General features: G+C 43.4%; 2 protein-coding genes across 5 annotated transcripts in view; both read left to right on the forward strand.

The window, feature by feature from the left end:
* Nucleotides 1-908: 908 nt before the first annotated feature.
* si:dkey-111f13.5 (arginine and glutamate-rich protein 1) lies at nucleotides 909-13,154 on the forward strand. Its single transcript, XM_059014588.1, has 6 exons — nucleotides 909-1,489; nucleotides 4,822-5,024; nucleotides 5,549-5,794; nucleotides 6,544-6,671; nucleotides 7,650-7,719; nucleotides 11,586-13,154. The coding sequence occupies exons 1-6, from the start codon at nucleotides 1,258-1,260 to the stop codon at nucleotides 11,751-11,753; spliced, it is 1,047 nt and encodes a 348-aa protein (XP_058870571.1). The 5' UTR covers nucleotides 909-1,257; the 3' UTR covers nucleotides 11,754-13,154.
* Nucleotides 13,155-14,881: 1,727 nt separating this feature from the next.
* efnb3b (ephrin-B3b) overlaps nucleotides 14,882-18,525 on the forward strand; it is a 55,892-nt gene continuing 52,248 nt past the window's right edge. The window contains exons 1-2 of one of the 4 annotated variants that reach the window (XM_059014383.1): nucleotides 14,944-14,983; nucleotides 15,782-15,909. In XM_059014383.1, coding sequence (XP_058870366.1) covers nucleotides 15,794-15,909 — 116 coding nt within the window. In that variant the 5' untranslated portion in view covers nucleotides 14,944-14,983; nucleotides 15,782-15,793. Of the gene's footprint in view, nucleotides 15,910-18,525 lie in introns of all 4 variants that reach the window. The other 3 variants (XM_059014384.1, XM_059014385.1, XM_059014382.1) reach the window with 3 other exon arrangements.

Genomic DNA, 18,525 nt, shown 5'->3' on the forward strand with positions numbered 1-18,525 from the left:
CTCTGTCTATCTCTCCCCCTCTCTCCCCTCTCTCTTTCTCTCTCCCCTCTCTTTCTCTCTCCCCCTCTTTCTCTCTCTCTCTCTCTCACACACATTAAAGGCATGCTTTAAAAAAAAAATCATTATTAGCAGTGTGGAGTAGTGGTTAGGGCTCTGGACTCTTGAGGGTCGTGGGTTCAATCCCAGGTGGGGGACACTGCTCCTGTACCCTTGAGCAAGGTACTTTACCTAGATTGCTCCAGTAAAAACCCAACTGTATAAATGGGTAATTGTATGTAAAAATAATGTGATATCTTGTAACAATTGTAAGTCCCCCTGGATAAGGGCGTCTGCTAAGAAATAAATAATAATAATAACAACGTTTCCACTTGTCTCCCTTTAAACCGGCTATAACCAGCGGGGCAACCTGCAATGAAAAAGGGGGGCGGGTCTTATCATTAAAGAATTACAAGACAGCCAATCAAATCGCGTGAAAGCCGCCCAAGGGGTTCTTCATTCAGTAAGAGACAGCAGCAGCAAACACGTGTAGAAGCCTTTCACGCGATTTCATTGGCTCTTGTAATTCTTACATTTGCATATCCCGAGTACCCCTAATTCTATATTTAATACTTAAAACTATAGTTAATAATATAGTTAATACTCTCCCACCTTAACTCGAAGCAAAGTCTATTTATCATAATGGAAGACGGACATATATATATATATATGACCTGATGTAGCCCTTGATTTACATCAGCTCCTATATATGCTTCAATTCTCTATTGCATATTGCATATTTAATAATAATAATAATAATAATAATAATAATAATAATAATAATAATAATAATAATAATAATAATAATATTTTGTGTTTGGTTTTATGAAAAATGAATACAAAAATATTTTCAAAAAAAATTATAAATAAATAAATAAATAAATAAATAATACAATTCTAGAAAATTCTACAAGTTTTCTAAAACATATTTATGCATCTGTCTTCGGATGAGACGTCAAACAAACGAGCTCCTATTGGAAGTGACTCTGCAGCAGCAGCAGCAGCAGTTGTTGATGATGCAGAGTTCACCCCCCTAGTCTCTGTGAGTCGCTTTGGATAAAAGCGTCTGATAAATGACTCATTGATAACAGCACCTGCTGGACCCTTTATCATATTACATTTGACAGTGATATTTTGTATACTGGATAATATATTCATGGTTCGATGTTATAGGAGTCCAAAAATGCTACTTTTAGCACAACACTCCCATCTAGTGGCCGAATGGAGAAGTTCCCAATGCTTCTGGTTGCATGGCAACGCCCTGACGCTTGTGTTTACCACGCTCGGAGTTTCGCAATGGCCGCTGTTATCAACACGGTGGGTAAAACTGAACCCCGAAATCTGGCTCTGACGGGCTCCACCGGGACCTCGAAATCAAACACCGACCTGCTCGAACGAATTATTAACCGGACCACGCTATCCACGCAGCGGGCGACGCACCGACACATACTGGGTAAATAGCACAGGTCCGTCTCGCCGGATCGAATCTCGCACTGTCCTCTTTTTTTTTTTCGTATATTTTGCTCCATTCTATCGTTGTTTATAATTATAATAACACACGTAATGACATTTTACAGCAGGCCTACGTTGTCAAATAAAACATATTTTAAAAACGATATCAAGTTAGCGTTTCAGCGCCAAAGACAGTTTTGCTTTACCACACCTCTCTGTGCTTTACAATGCATCCCTATGCTTTACCACACCTCTCTGTGCTTTACAATGCTTCCCTATGCTTTACCAGACCTCTCTGTGCTTTACAATGCTTCACCACACCTCTCTGTGCTTTACAATGCTTCCCTATGCTTTACCAGACCTCTTTGTGCTTTACAATGCTTCCCTATGCTTTACCAGACCTCTCTGTGCTTTACAATGCTTCCCTATGCTTTACCACACCTCTCTGTGCTTTACAATGCTTCCCTATGCTTTACCACACCTCTCTGTGCTTTACAATGCTTCCCTATGCTTTACCAGACCTCTCTGTGCTTTACAATGCTTCCCTATGCTTTACCACACCTCTCTGTGCTTTACAATGCTTCCCTATGCTTTACCACACCTCTCTGTGCTTTACAATGCTTCCCTATGCTTTACCAGACCTCTCTGTGCTTTACAATGCTTCCCTATGCTTTACCAGACCTCTCTGTGCTTTACAATGCTTCCCTATGCTTTACCAGACCTCTCTGTGCTTTACAATGCTTCCCTATGCTTTACCAGACCTCTCTGTGCTTTACAATGCTTCCCTATGCTTTACCAGACCTCTCTGTGCTTTACAATGCTTCACTATGCTTTACCATACCTCTCTGTGCTTTACAATGCTTCCCTATGCTTTACCAGACCTCTCTGTGCTTTACAATGCTTCCCTATGCTTTACCAGACCTCTCTGTGCTTTACAATGCTTCCCTATGCTTTACCAGACCTCTCTGTGCTTTACAATGCTTCCCTATGCTTTACCAGACCTCTCTGTGCTTTACAATGCTTCCCTATGCTTTACCAGACCTCTCTGTGCTTTACAATGCTTCCCTATGCTTTACCAGACCTCTCTGTGCTTTACAATGCTTCCCTATGCTTTACCAGACCTCTCTGTGCTTTGCAATGCTTCCCTATGCTTTACCAGACCTCTCTGTGCTTTACAATGCTTCCCTATGCTTTACCAGACCTCTCTGTGCTTTACAATGCTTCCCTATGCTTTACCAGACCTCTCTGTGCTTTACAATGCTTCCCTGTGCTTTACCACACCTCTCTGTGCTTTACAATGCTTCCCTATGCTTTACCAGACCTCTCTGTGCTTTACAATGCTTCCCTCTGCTTTACCAGACCTCTCTGTGCTTTACAATGCTTCCCTCTGCTTTACCAGACCTCTCTGTGCTTTACAATGCTTCCTTATGCTTTACCAGACCTCTCTGTGCTTTACAATGCTTCCCTATGCTTTACCACACCTATCTGTGCTTTACAATTATTATTTATTTCTTAGCAGACGCCCTTATCCAGGGCGACTTACAATCGTAAGCAAAAACATTTCAAGTGTTACAATACAAGTAATACAATAAGAGCAAGAAATACAATAAAACAAGTAAAGTACAAGTGTGACAAACCACAATTCAATAATACAGCAGATAATAGTGATAGTTACATCAGGATATGATTAAATAGTGATAGTTACATCAGGATGTGATTAAATACAAAGTACTACAGGTTAAACACTTGGCAGATTACAATATTCTGAAGTACAGGATTAAATGCAGTAAAATAGGGGCTGATAAGAGCAAAATAAAGCACATTTACATGAAGGGTGATAGTGTCCCAGGATACAAACAGAGGAGTTCTACAGGTGCTCTTTGAAGAGGTGAGTCTTAAGGAGGCGCCGGAATGTGGTCAGGGACTGGGCAGTCCTGACATCTGTAGGAAGGTCATTCCACCACTGCGGAGCAAGGGTGGAGAAGGAGCGGGCTCGGGAGGCAGGGGAGCGTAGCGGAGGTAGAGCTAGTCTTCTAGTGCAGGCGGAGCGGAGAGGTCGAGTGGGGGTGTAGGGAGAGATGAGGGTCTGGAGGTAGCTGGGTGCAGTCTGATCAAGGCATCTGTAGGCTAGTACAAGAGTCTTGAACTGGATGCGAGCGGTGATCGGGAGCCAGTGGAGCGAGCGGTGCTTCCCTATGCTTTACCAGACCTCTCTGTGCTTTACAATGCTTCCCTATGCTTTACCAGACCTCTCTGTGCTTTACAATGCTTCCCTATGCTTTACCAGACCTCTCTGTGCTTTACAATGCTTCCCTATGCTTTACCAGACCTCTCTGTGCTTTACAATGCTTCCCTATGCTTTACCAGACCTCTCTGTGCTTTACAATGCTTCCCTATGCTTTACCACACCTCTCTGTGCTTTACAATGCTTCCCTATGCTTTACCACACCTCTCTGTGCTTTACAATGCTTCCCTATGCTTTACCAGACCTCTGTGCTTCACAATGCTTCCCTATGCTTTACCACACCTCTCTGTGCTTTACAATGCTTCCCTATGCTTTACCACACCTCTCTGTGCTTTACAATGCTTCCCTATGCTTTACCAGACCTCTCTGTGCTTTACAATGCTTCCCTATGCTTTACCACACCTCTCTGTGCTTTACAATGCTTCCCTATGCTTTACCAGACCTCTCTGTGCTTTACAATGCTTCCCTATGCTTTACCAGACCTCTCTGTGCTTTACAATGCTTCCCTATGCTTTACCAGACCTCTCTGTGCTTTATAATGCTTCCCTATGCTTTACCAGACCTCTCTGTGCTTTACAATGCTTCCCTATGCTTTACCAGACCTCTCTGTGCTTTACAATGCTTCCCTATGCTTTACCAGACCTCTCTGTGCTTTGCAATGCTTCCCTATGCTTTACCAGACCTCTCTGTGCTTTACAGTGCTTCCCTATGCTTTACCACACCTCTCTGTGCTTTACAATGCTTCCCTATGCTTTACCAGACCTCTCTGTGCTTTACAATGCTTCCCTATGCTTTACCAGACCTCTCTGTGCTTTACAATGCTTCTCTATGCTTTACCAGACCTCTCTGTGCTTTACAATGCTTCCCTATGCTTTACCAGACCTCTCTGTGTTTTACAATGCTTCCCTATGCTTTACCACACCTCTCTGTGCTTTACAATGCTTCCCTATGCTTTACCAGACCTCTCTGTGCTTTACAATACTGAACCTAAGGAGGTTAAATTTAGGGTAGAAACACGGTCTGTTCGGGAGGTTTAGTAATTAGTCGGATGTTTCCTCTGTTTCTTGATCGTTTCCAAAACGCTCCAGTGATTGGGAATAGCTTCCAGAAAACTAAGAAAAAGAAGAAGATCGTGCCGGTGTCGGGGGGCGAGCAGGAGCGAGGAGCGCTCCCCGACCAGGAGGAGGAGGGCTCAGAGGCGAGCGCCCTCTGCAGGCTGGAGGAGGAATTGCAGGCGCTCAGGGCCGGCGCTGAGCAGGAGAGAGAGCTGGCCCTGCAACAGCAGAAACAGGTACAGCCCGTCATTTCTGTCAGTGCAGTTTCGGTAAGATTTTCTTCAAGGAACCGGATATGTAAACTCATATTTCATACGTACAGCTCTGGGCAAAAAGTTTTGCATCACGTAGAATTTTAGGATAGATACATAATTTAAAATAAATAAATAACTTTATGAAAATAATTTGGATATTTTTGCTATGGGTTCGTTTACCCTGTTTTTTTCTTCTTTCAATATGCTTTACCAGACGTCACTGTGCTTTACAATGCTTCCCTATGCTTTACCAGACCTCTCTGTGCTTTACAATGCTTCCCTATGCTTTACCAGACCTCTCTATGCTTTACAATGCTTCCCTATGCTTTACCAGACCTCTCTGTGCTTTACAATGCTTCCATATGCTGTACCAGACCTCTCTGTGCTTTAAAATGCTTGCCTATGCTTCACCAGACCTCTGTGTGCTTCACCATGCTTTGTGTTTTATCACACTGGGCTGTGTTTTTCCTCCAGGACTCTTTCCTAAGCCTCTCTGTGTTTCCCAGGTTCTGGATGCTCGGTTCCGGGAGGTTCTGCTGAACAGAGACCGCTTGGAGGAGGAGAGGCTGCACCAGCTCTCCCAGAGGCTGAGGTCAGAGGCAGTGGAGGCAGCGCGAGTCCTGGAGGAGAGGCAGAGGGAGGGGGAGAGGAGGGCGGTGCAGGAGGCCTGCCGGACTCTGAGGCTGCAGCTTGGAGAGGAGGCAGAGGCAGAGAGGCAGAGGGAGGTGCGGAGGGTGCTAGCAGAGGCACAGGTAACCCTTATGAGAGCTCAGCACACTAAGCTATCCCCGAGGTCTCCCAGGCGTTTCCTATGGCTGTACAATGCATTACCACGTTTTAATATGCTTTACCATACCTCTCTGTGCTTTACAATGCTTCCCTATGCTTTACCAGACCTCTCTGTGCTTTACAATGCTTCCCTATGCTTTACCATACCTCTCTGTGCTTTACAATGCTTCCCTATGCTTTACCAGACCTCTCTGTGCTTTACAATGCTTCCCTATGCTTTACCAGACCTCTCTGTGCTTTACAATGCTTCCCTATGCTTTACCAGACCTCTCTGTGCTTTACAATGCTTCCCTATGCTTTACCAGACCTCTCTGTGCTTTACAATGCTCCCCTATGCTTTACCAGACCTCTCTGTGCTTTACAATGCTTCCCTATGCTTTACCAGACCTCTCTGTGCTTTACAATGCTTCCCTATGCTTTACCAGACCTCTCTGTGCTTTACAATGCTTCCCTATGCTTTACCAGACCTCTCTGTGCTTTACAATGCTTCCCTATGCTTTACCAGACCTCTCTGTGCTTTACAATGCTCCCCTATGCTTTACCAGACCTCTCTGTGCTTTACAATGCTTCCCTATGCTTTACCAGACCTCTCTGTGCTTTACAATGCTTCCCTATGCTTCACCAGACCTCTCTGTGTTTTACAATGCTTCCCTATGCTTTACCACACCTGTTGAAATACGTGTGTGTGTGCGTGCGTGTGTTTTTTTTGCAGGCTGAGTTTGCATTGCGACAGAGGAAAGCCGAGGAGACAGTCAGACAGGACTGCGAGAGGGAGGGGGTGCTGGAGAGAGAGAGGCAGGAGGAGAGACACAGAGAGGAGATCAGACTGCTGGGGAGGGAGTGAGTACTGAGAGGGTCACAGCCAAACCGGGGGGGGGTGGGGGGGTGGGGGGTGATATCGGAAACTTCCCAAATACAGTACCTTGGATAAAGACTCCTTTATCCCAGGCGACTCGCGCAGGTGTTCCAGGGCAGCACAGGGTTACAATGCAAGCTTCATATTGAAACACAGTGTAGTTTACAGCCAGTGCAAATAATAACACTACTAGAATCTATCCGATGTGTTTTGAGAATATTATTGAAAAGCAAAAAGCCGAACAGAATGCGTGGGGGCGCTCCCAGACGCATCCCATCCAACTAAAACACACCTGTACTATTAAACACACGAGCACAGAGAAGTTTGAGAGTGATATTCATGCAAATACTGAACACCCCGCAGATGTCTGCTTGAAATGTATTACTATTGCGTTTGGAACATGGACAACTGTCAGGAAAAACACAAGACAGAAAGAATTAATGTGGTTTAAAACTTGAACAGGAATTCATTAAGTTTTTATGAAACACGAAAATAGTAGGTGGCTCAAGGATACCTGTCCAGGTGAAAAGGCACTTAGCCGGTACTTTTTATTTCCCGTTCATCTATTGAAAGTTAATGTAGGGTACTATTATTATTATTATTATTATTATTTGTTTATTTAGCAGACGCCTTTATCCAAGGCGACTTATAGAGACTAGGGTGAGATAACTATGCATCAGCTGCAGAGTCACTTACAACTACGTCTCACCCGAAAGACGGAGCACAAGGACTTGCTCGGGGTCACACAATGAGTCAGTGGCTGAGGTGGGATTTGAACCGGGGACCTCCTGGTTACAAGCCCGTTTCTTTAACCACTGGACCACACACCCACCTTAAAAAATCTTGCATTGTAATCCTGTGCTGCCCTGTGACACCTGTAAGTCGCCTTGGATAAAGGAGTCTGCCAAATTATTAATAATAATAATAATAATAATAATAATAATAATAACGTTGTCTTCCAGAATATCGGGGCTCAGACAGCAGCTGTGCAGAGTGACGCAGGAGAAGATGAAGTACGAGAAGGAGTTTAAGGTAGATACAGTTAGCAGATACAGTTCTGGTCAAAGGTTTCGCGTCACCCTCTATGTAGAATGAACCAATTCTGCTTCGTAAAGTCGAACGAAACCTGCTGAATAATGTTTAACATATTGAATCACACACCGCTTTGTAGTTTTCCCCCATATACGACAAATTGAAAAATGTGACATTTGGAAATCTAACGTGAAACACTACTGTACTGCTATTATGGCTTCCGGTTTGCAATATCATTTTGTAGTTTCTTTGAATACAACACGATGTTAAATAAATATTTAAATTATGTGCATATAGTTATTTTAATGATATATTCATCCTAACATTCTAGGTCACAGCTGTACCTGTGTCTTCTGCAAATCGTTTTGCAGTTTCTGCAGCAGGGGGCGCTCACGGGCTCTGTTTGAGCTGAAGGAATGTCAGCTGTGATTGATAGACGCGCGTAACTTCAGATAGGAAAACTCGCTTTGTGCTTGGGGGGGGCTGAATCGTTATCCTATATAGATTGAGAACGCTTTATTTTTTAGAAAAAGCAAGAATCAGATTTCTCATCAGATTTTGCTTTCTTTTGCTTGCTCATCTCAAAACATTTCAGAATAAAAGGGCGCTCTTTTTAAATATAAAGTCTTAAACGTATAGAATCAGCCGTGTGTAAATCTACTAGAACGCCCGCCGCATATATTTATTTTTGATTTGCTGAATGAAATCAAACCGCTGGGGCTGAAAACCTTTTGTCAACATAAGCAGAAATTAGCGCGTTCCCGCCATCATTTCAGATGATTAGCGCCCTCTAGCGGTAGTCATTTGTTCTCCCTTTGATTTTTTTAAAAATCTTTATTTAATATTGATAACATCCTTTTTTTCCCTGTTTCCTGTATATATTTCGTCAATATCTTTTCTCTTTTCTGTCTCCCTTTCCCACTAAAGCTCTTTATATGTAATTCATAAGCCTCCACTTACCTCAGCCTCCTAGCCACCGTCTAACTGAACTGATGACTTGAATATTATTATTATTATTATTATTATTATTATTATTATTATTATTATTATTTATTTCTTAGCTGACGCCCTTATCCAGGGCGACTGACAATTGTTACAAGATATCACATTATTTTTTACATACAATTCCCCATTTATACAGTTGGGTTTTTACTAGAGCAATCTAGGTAAAGTACCTTGCTCAAGGGTACAGCAGCAGTGTCCCCCCCCACCTGGGACTGAACCCACGACCCACCGGTCAAGAGTCCAGAGCCCCTAACCACTACTCCACACTGCTGCCCCATCTCACCCATGAATAGGCCACACCTGCAATTCATTTGAAACAGTAAGAGAAAAGGATCACACTGCCACCGATGGTAAAATTGTTCGTATTGTTTCCACATCGCTGATTACTGAGCTGAAAGCTGAAATCCCCCCCCCCCCCCTGCCCCCCCCCAGGTGTTTCACGCAAGCAGGTATATAAAGGAGATCGATGACACACCTGGAGCTGCTGTGCTAGATTTGCACACTGCTGTCCATACCCAGACTGAACCTGGCAGACAATGCAGCCTTTTAGAACCGGAACTCAGAACCTCGGAACTGTCTCCGTGTTCTTAGAACACAGGTATAGACAGGAGGTACAGACAGGAGGTGAGTGACGCCTCTGGAGGGGGTCGGATAGATTGTTTAATCCGTCACAAAGCGGAGATTTACTTTGGCATTCCCAGCGCCAGGGAATTTCCATCCCTGTTTTTATTTTCCTGCGGGAGTGACTTGTTCTTTCCAGGAGGGAGGTACCCCCCCCCCCCAGTTTAGGAACTGAGCTTGTTTTAAAATAAGCCTTGTTATCACTGGCATCCTAAACTGCTCTACCTTATCTCCTGATTCTGTGCAGTGACGTCTCGACCGCCTTGCTAAACAATGGCTTGGCTGGATTACCCAGTAATGAGCTTAGCTTCCCTTGATTAACTCTGGGAGTGCTGATTCACTGTGATCCATCGGAGATTTCTAATCTAAAACTCCCCTTATAGAAAGATCCCTCTAGTAAAAACACAGCCAAGTGTAGTAAAGCACAGTGAAAGCATTGTAAAGCACAGAGAGGTGTGGTAAAGCATAGGGAAGCATTGTAAAGCACAGAGAGGTCTGGTAAAGCATAGGGAAGCATTGTAAAGCACAGAGAGGTCTGGTAAAGCATAGGGAAGCATTGTAAAGCACAGAGAGGTCTGGTAAAGCATAGGGAAGCATTGTAAAGCACAGAGAGGTGTGGTAAAGCATAGGGAAGCATTGTAAAGCACAGAGAGGTCTGGTAAAGCATAGGGAAGCATTGTAAAGCACAGAGAGGTGTGATAAAGAATAGGGAAGCATTGTAAAGCACAGAGAGGTCTGGTAAAGCATAGGGAAGCATTGTAAAGCACAGAGAGGTCTGGTAAAGCATAGGGAAGCATTGTAAAGCACAGAGAGGTCTGGTAAAGCATAGGGAAGCATTGTAAAGCACAGAGAGGTGTGGTAAAGCATAGGGAAGCATTGTAAAGCACAGAGAGGTCTGGTAAAGCATAGGGAAGCATTGTAAAGCACAGAGAGGTGTGGTAAAGCATAGGGAAGCATTGTAAAGCACAGAGAGGTGTGGTAAAGCATAGGGAAGCATTGTAAAGCACAGAGAGGTCTGGTAAAGCATAGGGAAGCATTGTAAAGCACAGAGAGGTCTGGTAAAGCATAGGGAAGCATTGTAAAGCACAGAGAGGTGTGGTAAAGCATAGGGAAGCATTGTAAAGCACAGAGAGGTCTGGTAAAGCATAGGGAAGCATTGTAAAGCACAGAGAGGTGTGGTAAAGCATAGGGAAGCATTGTAAAGCACAGAGAGGTCTGGTAAAGCATAGGGAAGCATTGTAAAGCACAGAGAGGTCTGGTAAAGCACAGGGAAGCATTGTAAAGCACAGAGAGGTCTGGTAAAGCATAGGGAAGCATTGTAAAGCACAGAGAGGTGTGGTAAAGCATAGGGAAGCATTGTAAAGCACAGAGAGGTCTGGTAAAGCATAGGGAAGCATTGTAAAGCACAGAGAGGTGTGGTAAAGCATAGGGAAGCATTGTAAAGCACAGAGAGGTGTGGTAAAGCATAGGGAAGCATTGTAAAGCACAGAGAGGTCTGGTAAAGCATAGGGAAGCATTGTAAAGCACAGAGAGGTCTGGTAAAGCATAGGGAAGCATTGTAAAGCACAGAGAGGTGTGGTAAAGCATAGGGAAGCATTGTAAAGCACAGAGAGGTCTGGTAAAGCATAGGGAAGCATTGTAAAGCACAGAGAGGTGTGGTAAAGCATAGGGAAGCATTGTAAAGCACAGAGAGGTGTGGTAAAGCATAGGGAAGCATTGTAAAGCACAGAGAGGTCTGGTAAAGCATAGGGAAGCATTGTAAAGCACAGAGAGGTCTGGTAAAGCATAGGGAAGCATTGTAAAGCACAGAGAGGTCTGGTAAAGCATAGTTTTGCTTGGAGTTTAACAAGACTGAGCTTGTTACCTATATGCTGTGGCTAATGAAGCTATTAGTAAAACCTGGAATGGGTGAAACCGCTATGCGATAGGAGTCTGATTCCCATCCCTGCAATGCGACTTCGATCTCTCGTGGCTCGGTGGTCCAGTGGTTAAAGAAAGGGGCCGAGCGACTCACTGAACATCCTTGTGCTCCGTCCTTCGGATGGAAGTGACTCTGCAGCAGCAGCAGCAGTTGTTGATGATGATGCAGAGTTCACCCCCCTAGTCTCTGTAAGCCTCTTTGGATCAAAGCGTCTGCTAAACGGCCAATTCATAATAATAATAATAATAATAATAATAATAATAATGATGCAATTACAATAATAATAATTTCAATGGCCTGTTTGCTGTCCTGCTTGCAGGAGGTGCAGGTGAATTACAGGCGCTTCGTTGATCTCACGGACTCCAGCCTGCACTCTGATTACCTGCTGGAGCTGCGAGCCCTGGGGAAGCCAGCGGGACTGTCGGAGCGCGGGGTCCAGACCGACGAGGTCACCGCCCCCCGGACACAGCCTGGAACCGCTCCATAGGGAACGCATTGCAAACCAGCCATGCTTCCCTGTGCCTTACCAGACCTCTCTGTGCTTTACAATACTTCCCTATGCCTTACCAGACCTCTCTGTGCTTTACAATGCTTCCCTATGCTTTACCAGACCTCTCTGTGCTTTACAATGCTTCCCTATGCTTTACCAGACCTCTCTGTGCTTTACAATGCTTCCATATGCTTTACCAGACCTCTCTGTGCTTTACAATGCTTCCCTATGCTTTACCAGACCTCTCTGTGCTTTACAATGCTTCCCTATGCTTTACCAGACCTCTCTGTGCTTTACAATGCTATCCTATGCTTTACAGACCTCTCTGTGCTTTACAATGCTTCCCTATGCTTTACCAGACCTCTCTGTGCTTTACAATGCTTCCATATGCTTTACCAGACCTCTCTGTGCTTTACAATGCTTCCCTATGCTTTACCAGACCTCTCTGTGCTTTACAATGCTATCCTATGCTTTACAGACCTCTCTGTGCTTTACAATGCTTCCCTATGCTTTACCACACCTCTCTGTGCTTTACAATGCTATCCTATGCTTTACAGACCTCTCTGTGCTTTACAATGCTTCCCTATGCTTTACCACACCTCTCTGTGCTTTACAATGCTTCCCTATGCTTTACCACACCTCTCTGTGCTTTACAATGCTTCCCTATGCTTTACCAGACCTCTCTGTGCTTTACAATGCTTCCCTATGCTTTACCACACCTCTCTGTGCTTTACAATGCTTCCCTATGCTTTACCATGCATTATAATGTCATGATTGGACGCCCACCAGTTTCAGAATGTTTCTGCTAGTCTTTATCTAACTTGATGTTACATAATGAGAACCAAACATCCTGAATACTGCTGTATTGTTCTTGAGTGAATCAGAGAGTGTAAGCACTGGGCCCCAATGATGTAAACTTTCTTTAGTTTAATGTCTGCGGTGTTGAACGTGAATCAGATTATTTTTCAGTTCCTCCCTTTTACATTTCAGTACAAGCTGAGCACTTGACCTCCTGTCCTTGCACTTATGAAACGAAATTGAGAGACATCATAATAATAATAATAATAAAACAACAGCATGCCCCAGCTATGGTAGGATATTATATAAGCCCATTTTGAACATCTCTCAGTAGTATTCATTATTCAGCTTCACTGTGTTAATATTTCCCTTGCTTTAGAGAAAGGTTTTCTGTGTATCTGAGTCACGCATGGCGGAACAATGCAGTCGTGTTTAATGGCAACATTACAGGCCATGCATTTAGTTTGACCAGGGCAGGCTTGAGGCACGGAGACTGAACTGCTCCCTCCCTCCCTCCCTGAGAGAAAGGGGGCTCCCTCCAGTCCAGGGCAGGCTTGAGGCACGGAGACTGAACTGCTCCCTCTCTCCCTCCCTCACCCCCCTAAGAGAAAGGGGGCTCCCTCCAGTCCAGGGCAGGCTTGAGGCACGGAGACTGAACTGCTCCCTCCCTCCCTCCCTAAGAGAAAGGGGGCTCCCTCCAGTCCAGGGCAGGCTTGAGGCACGGAGACTGAACTGCTCACTCCCTCCCTCCCTAAGAGAAAGGGGGCTACAATTCCCCATTTATACAGTTGGGTGTTTTTACTGGAGCAATCTAGGTAAAGTACCTTGCTCAAGGGTACAGCAGCAGTGTCCCCCACCTGGGATTGAACCCACGACCCTCCGGTCAAGAGTCCAGAGCCCCTAACCACTACTCCACACTGCTGCCCGCTATATAAAAAACAAACCATGGTAAACTAACCCTTATAAAGCTTGGTAAAGCATATTAATAAAAATGAGAGAGTATGGTCAGTGCTGGTAGTTAGTATTCTCTAGAGAAACTGAAATATACCGAGAAAAAATGCAATTCAAACCAGACCAAAACGGAAATGTAAATAATTCATTGAGTGCCATTTGAAGCTCTTTAAACTCAATTGGGCCGCAGTTCACAGTATGTCCGCCAGAGGGCGCCGCAGACTGTTTGTTTTTTCGGTTTGCAAACGGCAAGGCTGCAGGAGTTTATCCACGTCACTGACTGTGGAAGCAGCGCTGCTGTCTGCCTGCCTCCGCATCGTTTAATAATGTAACGCTGTCCTGTCTCTGTGCTGTCAGGGTATATTTGTAACTGTCTCTCGCTTCTTTCCTGAGATAAAAAAATGATCTTCTTGTAGAGCAATGCTAATGCGCATTGTGGCAGACTTAGAAATAGCAGCTGATGCAAACTTCGACGAGACCCAGGGTACAGCACAGGGGAGCAGGGTACAGCACAGGGGAGCAGGGTACAGCGCAGGGGAGCAGGGTACAGCACAGGGGAGCAGGGTACAGCACAGGGGAGCAGGGTACAGCACAGGGGTGCAGGGTACAGCACAGGGGAGCAGGGTACAGCGCAGGGGAGCAGGGTACAGCGCAGGGGAGCAGGGTACAGCACAGGGGAGCAGGGAACAGCACAGGGGAGCAGGGTACAGCACAGGGGAGCAGGGAACAGCACAGGGGAGCAGGGTACAGCACAGGGGAGCAGGGTACAGCACAGGAGAGCAGGGTGCAGCACAGGGGAGCAGGGTACAGCACTGGGGTGCAGGGTACAGCACAGGGGTGCAGGGTACAGCACAGGGGAGCAGGGTACAGCACAGGGGTGCAGGGTGCAGCACAGGGGAGCAGGGTACAGCACAGGGGTGCAGGGTACAGCACAGGGGAGCAGGGTACAGCACAGGGGAGCAGGGTACAGCACAGGGGTGCAGTTGCATTTTCATAATGTGTGTGTAGTATATATGTGAATCTGCAATTCAACGTTTTTTAACTATATTATCAAAATACAAGCTAGTAATACACGGAGTAAATATCCAGTTCGGTTCGTGAAAAAAAAATCTATCTATCTATCTATCTATCTATCTATCTATGTATTTTGGTCAACAAATGTTGTGTTGGGTTACTGACTACCTCAGCCGGGTGCGCCCTAACCTTTAAAATCCCCGAGGCTCCAGATCCACTGTACGCGTGGTGGGGTTGTGTTTGAAAAAAAAAAAAAAACTCCACTCCGGGTTTTCTCCCCGACGCTCGCCTTCGATTTTCTCAAGCGTTCCAAAAGCTAACGCGCTCGTTTTCCTGTATTTATTTCTGGAATGCGCTCCGGCTCCGCGTTTCAACAGAAATCCAGTCCGGGTCTGGGAATTAATCGAGAGAGAAGAGAAGAGAAGAGAAGAGGAGAGGAGAGGAGAGGAGAGAAGAGAAGAGGGGTATTTTCTGTCTTTCTTTCTTCGTCAAAACACAGTCAGACAGACACACACACGCACACCATAATGAAAACAGGACTGTGAGCCACGCAAAGCCAGCGAGTGAGAAGAGATAGAGACAACGACCGGAGAAAGGCGAGAGACGAGCCCGAGTCAGCGTCACTGCCCTGCGGACGCTCTTCGCATTTTTAATGCTCACATTTTGTGCAAAACTTTGATCCCCAAACCTTATAACCTATAATAATATTTATTAAGTAGTTTTGGAGGATTTTTTTTTTTTTTTTGGTTCGTCTGTCCTGGAGACACGTTTTATAGAATCGCTCAAAGTGGTCAGCGAGGATAGTTTTGTAATCTTTATATATATAGATAGATATATTTTATTCAAAGTCGTCGAAAATGTATTATTAATATACATTCACAAACATATTTTTTGTGCAAACCACCGGAATTCGGGAATACATAAAACAGACGCTTATATGGACTCATCAAAACTGGGACCGTAAAAGTTTGGAAAATAAATCGGAATAAAATCGATTGGATTGAAGAGGACGCGGGGGGAAAAACGCAGAGAAATTATTATTATTAAAAAATAATAATAATAATAATAATAATAATAATAATAATAATAATTTTCTGTTATCGGATTCACACACAGAAGTCTTGCACATGAGCCGATCCGGGAGTTAACGAAGCGACAAAGGAAATATATCCATTGATAACGAGACTACATATTTATTTGTATCTCTCTCTCTCTATATATTTATATATATATATATATTTATTTAAATATATATTCACCAGAGGGAGAGAGCGATGGGCTGTCGGAACACTGTGAGTGGATTCGGGTTCATCCTGTTATTTACAATGGATATATGCGGCACATCAGCTTCAAACCTGGAGCCTATATATTGGAATTCATTAAACAGAAGGTGAGTGAGATAATTGAATATTATTATTATTATTATTATTATTCTTATTATTAGTGGTATGTGCTCGTGTTTTGGTCTTGTATCTTTCTCGTGTATGCTCTACCTGTATTATCTTGTGAAGTGCTGGCGTTGGGGTATCGATAGAGTGAAATTCAGTCTCGTTTGGAGTGTTTTTTGTACAGGCTGGTATTATCTGAATGAGATCCCGCTCTTTCAAAGCTGCCTGACAGTTTGCTTCTCAGAGAGACGTTCTTGGTCTTTTGCATTGATAGTTAGTTAGTTTCTCCAACTTGTAAAGTTAAACCATTCACGATGTAACTTTGATCCTCTGTGGACAAAAGTTTAGCATCACCCAGAATTTTAAGATTGAGACAATAATAATAATAATAATAATAATAATAATAATAATAATAATAATAACTAGATGGTAACTTTACAAGTACAGTTGTGGGGCTTGCTTTAGGGAAAGTGGTCAAAATTTTAGTTGATGCGGTTACTAACACAGCTGTAGCTCTGGATTGGTAAAAGTTATTTCTGTTTGGATTTCGGATTTGAATAGCTGGGAAGTAGAGGAAGATTTCATATGCTCTAACTTTTTGTCTTACTTGTCGGGAAAGTGGTCAAAGTAGCTGATTTGTGTCAAAAGTCACATCGTTTACAGTCAATAGAATGCTGGGAGTTTTTAAACAATGGAGAGCTTTAGAATGTTGAAAAAAGTCCCATTAAAGTGAATGAAGATGGACAGAAAAAATGACAAAAAGCTTAATAGTTTAAAAAGTATAAGAGATATCAAAAAGTTGTTTACAAGCACACTATTCCAGACCGGGCTACACGTTTTAAAGTTTGAACGGCGTTTCTAGCTTAAACGGTGTAAGAGGAGTAGCGTGCCAAAGAATAATTAAGATGTCGAAGATTTAAAGTGGGGGACTCTTGCTTCGCAAGCCCCACTAATAAATAATAATAATAATAATAATAATAATAATAATAATAAAAATAATAATAATAATAATAATAATAATAATAATATACGAATATAATTAAGGTGTTTTTTATTTGACATCAAACTACAAAATGCTATCGCAAATAGCCACTCACAGGGGTATTTCATATTTCGAAATGTCACGTTTTTCAATGTGTCCGTTTTTCACTGAAGTCTGTGAGAAAAACTACAAAGCGGGGTGTAATTCAATCTGTTAACAAGGTAACATCATCCAGCAGCTTTCAAGCAGAATTAGTTCTAGGCTGATGCAAAACTTTTGGCCAGAGTTGTATGCAATATGAATGGCGAATTACCAAACCTCGCCGTTTTGTATCGCTTCGCTGCGCTGCATAGAAAAGCGCTCAAGCGCTCTGCATAGCCGGTGGTGTTTGTGTTCTGTGGAGGTCTGGCATTGTGAACAAAGCGTCACGCCGCATACGTCACAAAGCAACCCGAATGGAATTAGAATGAGAACCCGCGGCGACGCTCCGGGTTCTAGAATGGTTTGGTTTTAAAAGGATCGGAAAGAACACACACGTGGTACAAGTTTGTTGCTGGCTCGATTTTTTTCTGTTTGGCTAAAAATGAAGACTTTCTATTACTAGCAACACAACTGCATCCTGTGTGTGTTTTTTTTTCCGACTGTCTTGCTGCTGTCGCGCCAAGAAACGCGCTTGTTTGAACACGACCCGTGAAATTTATTCAAATGAATTTTTACGATCGGTTTGGGTTTTTTTCTCCAGCGACACGCATGTCCGGCTGAAATAAGCGTGGAAGTAGAGATCATTTAAAATGCTGTTCTGCGAATAAACTGGGATTAAATCTAGCACGAGAGAGACAAATAAAGTACTTTTTTGCAACATTGATATTAATATTTGAGTGATTTTGTACGAGAGTCTAGTTTAGGGAATTCAGGAGGAAGTAATACTCGACTTTCTATGTAATAATATTTATAGATGTCTATTGTTGTATACAGAGGGTCCAAAATATGATACTTAACGTGACTTTTTTTGCAAAGTCGTTCATTTTCAACCAACTATATATAAATCCTGGTTTATTTAAAATAATTGTGTATCGACTTAGAGAATTAGTCCCGTATTTTCCATCTCCCAGATAAAAATCCCGATTATAAATGATGCTAGCAATAAAACTGTAGTTTCTAGTATATAAAAGGCATCGATCCATTCTGGAACAGATCAAGGCTTCGAGAACGGGCCAGTGTTCTAGAATGCGACATCACAGTTGAAAATTCTTCCAACACGTTCGGTGCTGTTTTTAACGCAGTGCATTACCTATATGTAACGCACCTGTCTATCTTGCGATTTCTATACTAGTATTTCAGATAGAGCTGCGTTTTTATAAAACATTTATATATAGATATATAAAAAAAAAACATACGTATTTATAACTATTTTTTAAAATCGTTTTTTAAACTTTTACGTCTACCACGCTTCTTAAAGAAACAGGCTTTTTTTTGTTTGTTTGTTCCGAAGTTTAGTACAACTTTAGGGTCTCCTGTTAGCAGTAATACAAGTTTCACTGCAGTACTACCCCCCCCCCCCCCCCCCCTCTCACTACAAACAAACACTGCTCCCGGTGTGAGTTAACATCACAATGAAGAAATCTTTACCTTTTAT

The sequence above is a fragment of the Acipenser ruthenus genome, chromosome 48 (assembly GCF_902713425.1).
Source record: "Acipenser ruthenus chromosome 48, fAciRut3.2 maternal haplotype, whole genome shotgun sequence".
Classification (NCBI taxonomy): domain Eukaryota; kingdom Metazoa; phylum Chordata; class Actinopteri; order Acipenseriformes; family Acipenseridae; genus Acipenser; species Acipenser ruthenus.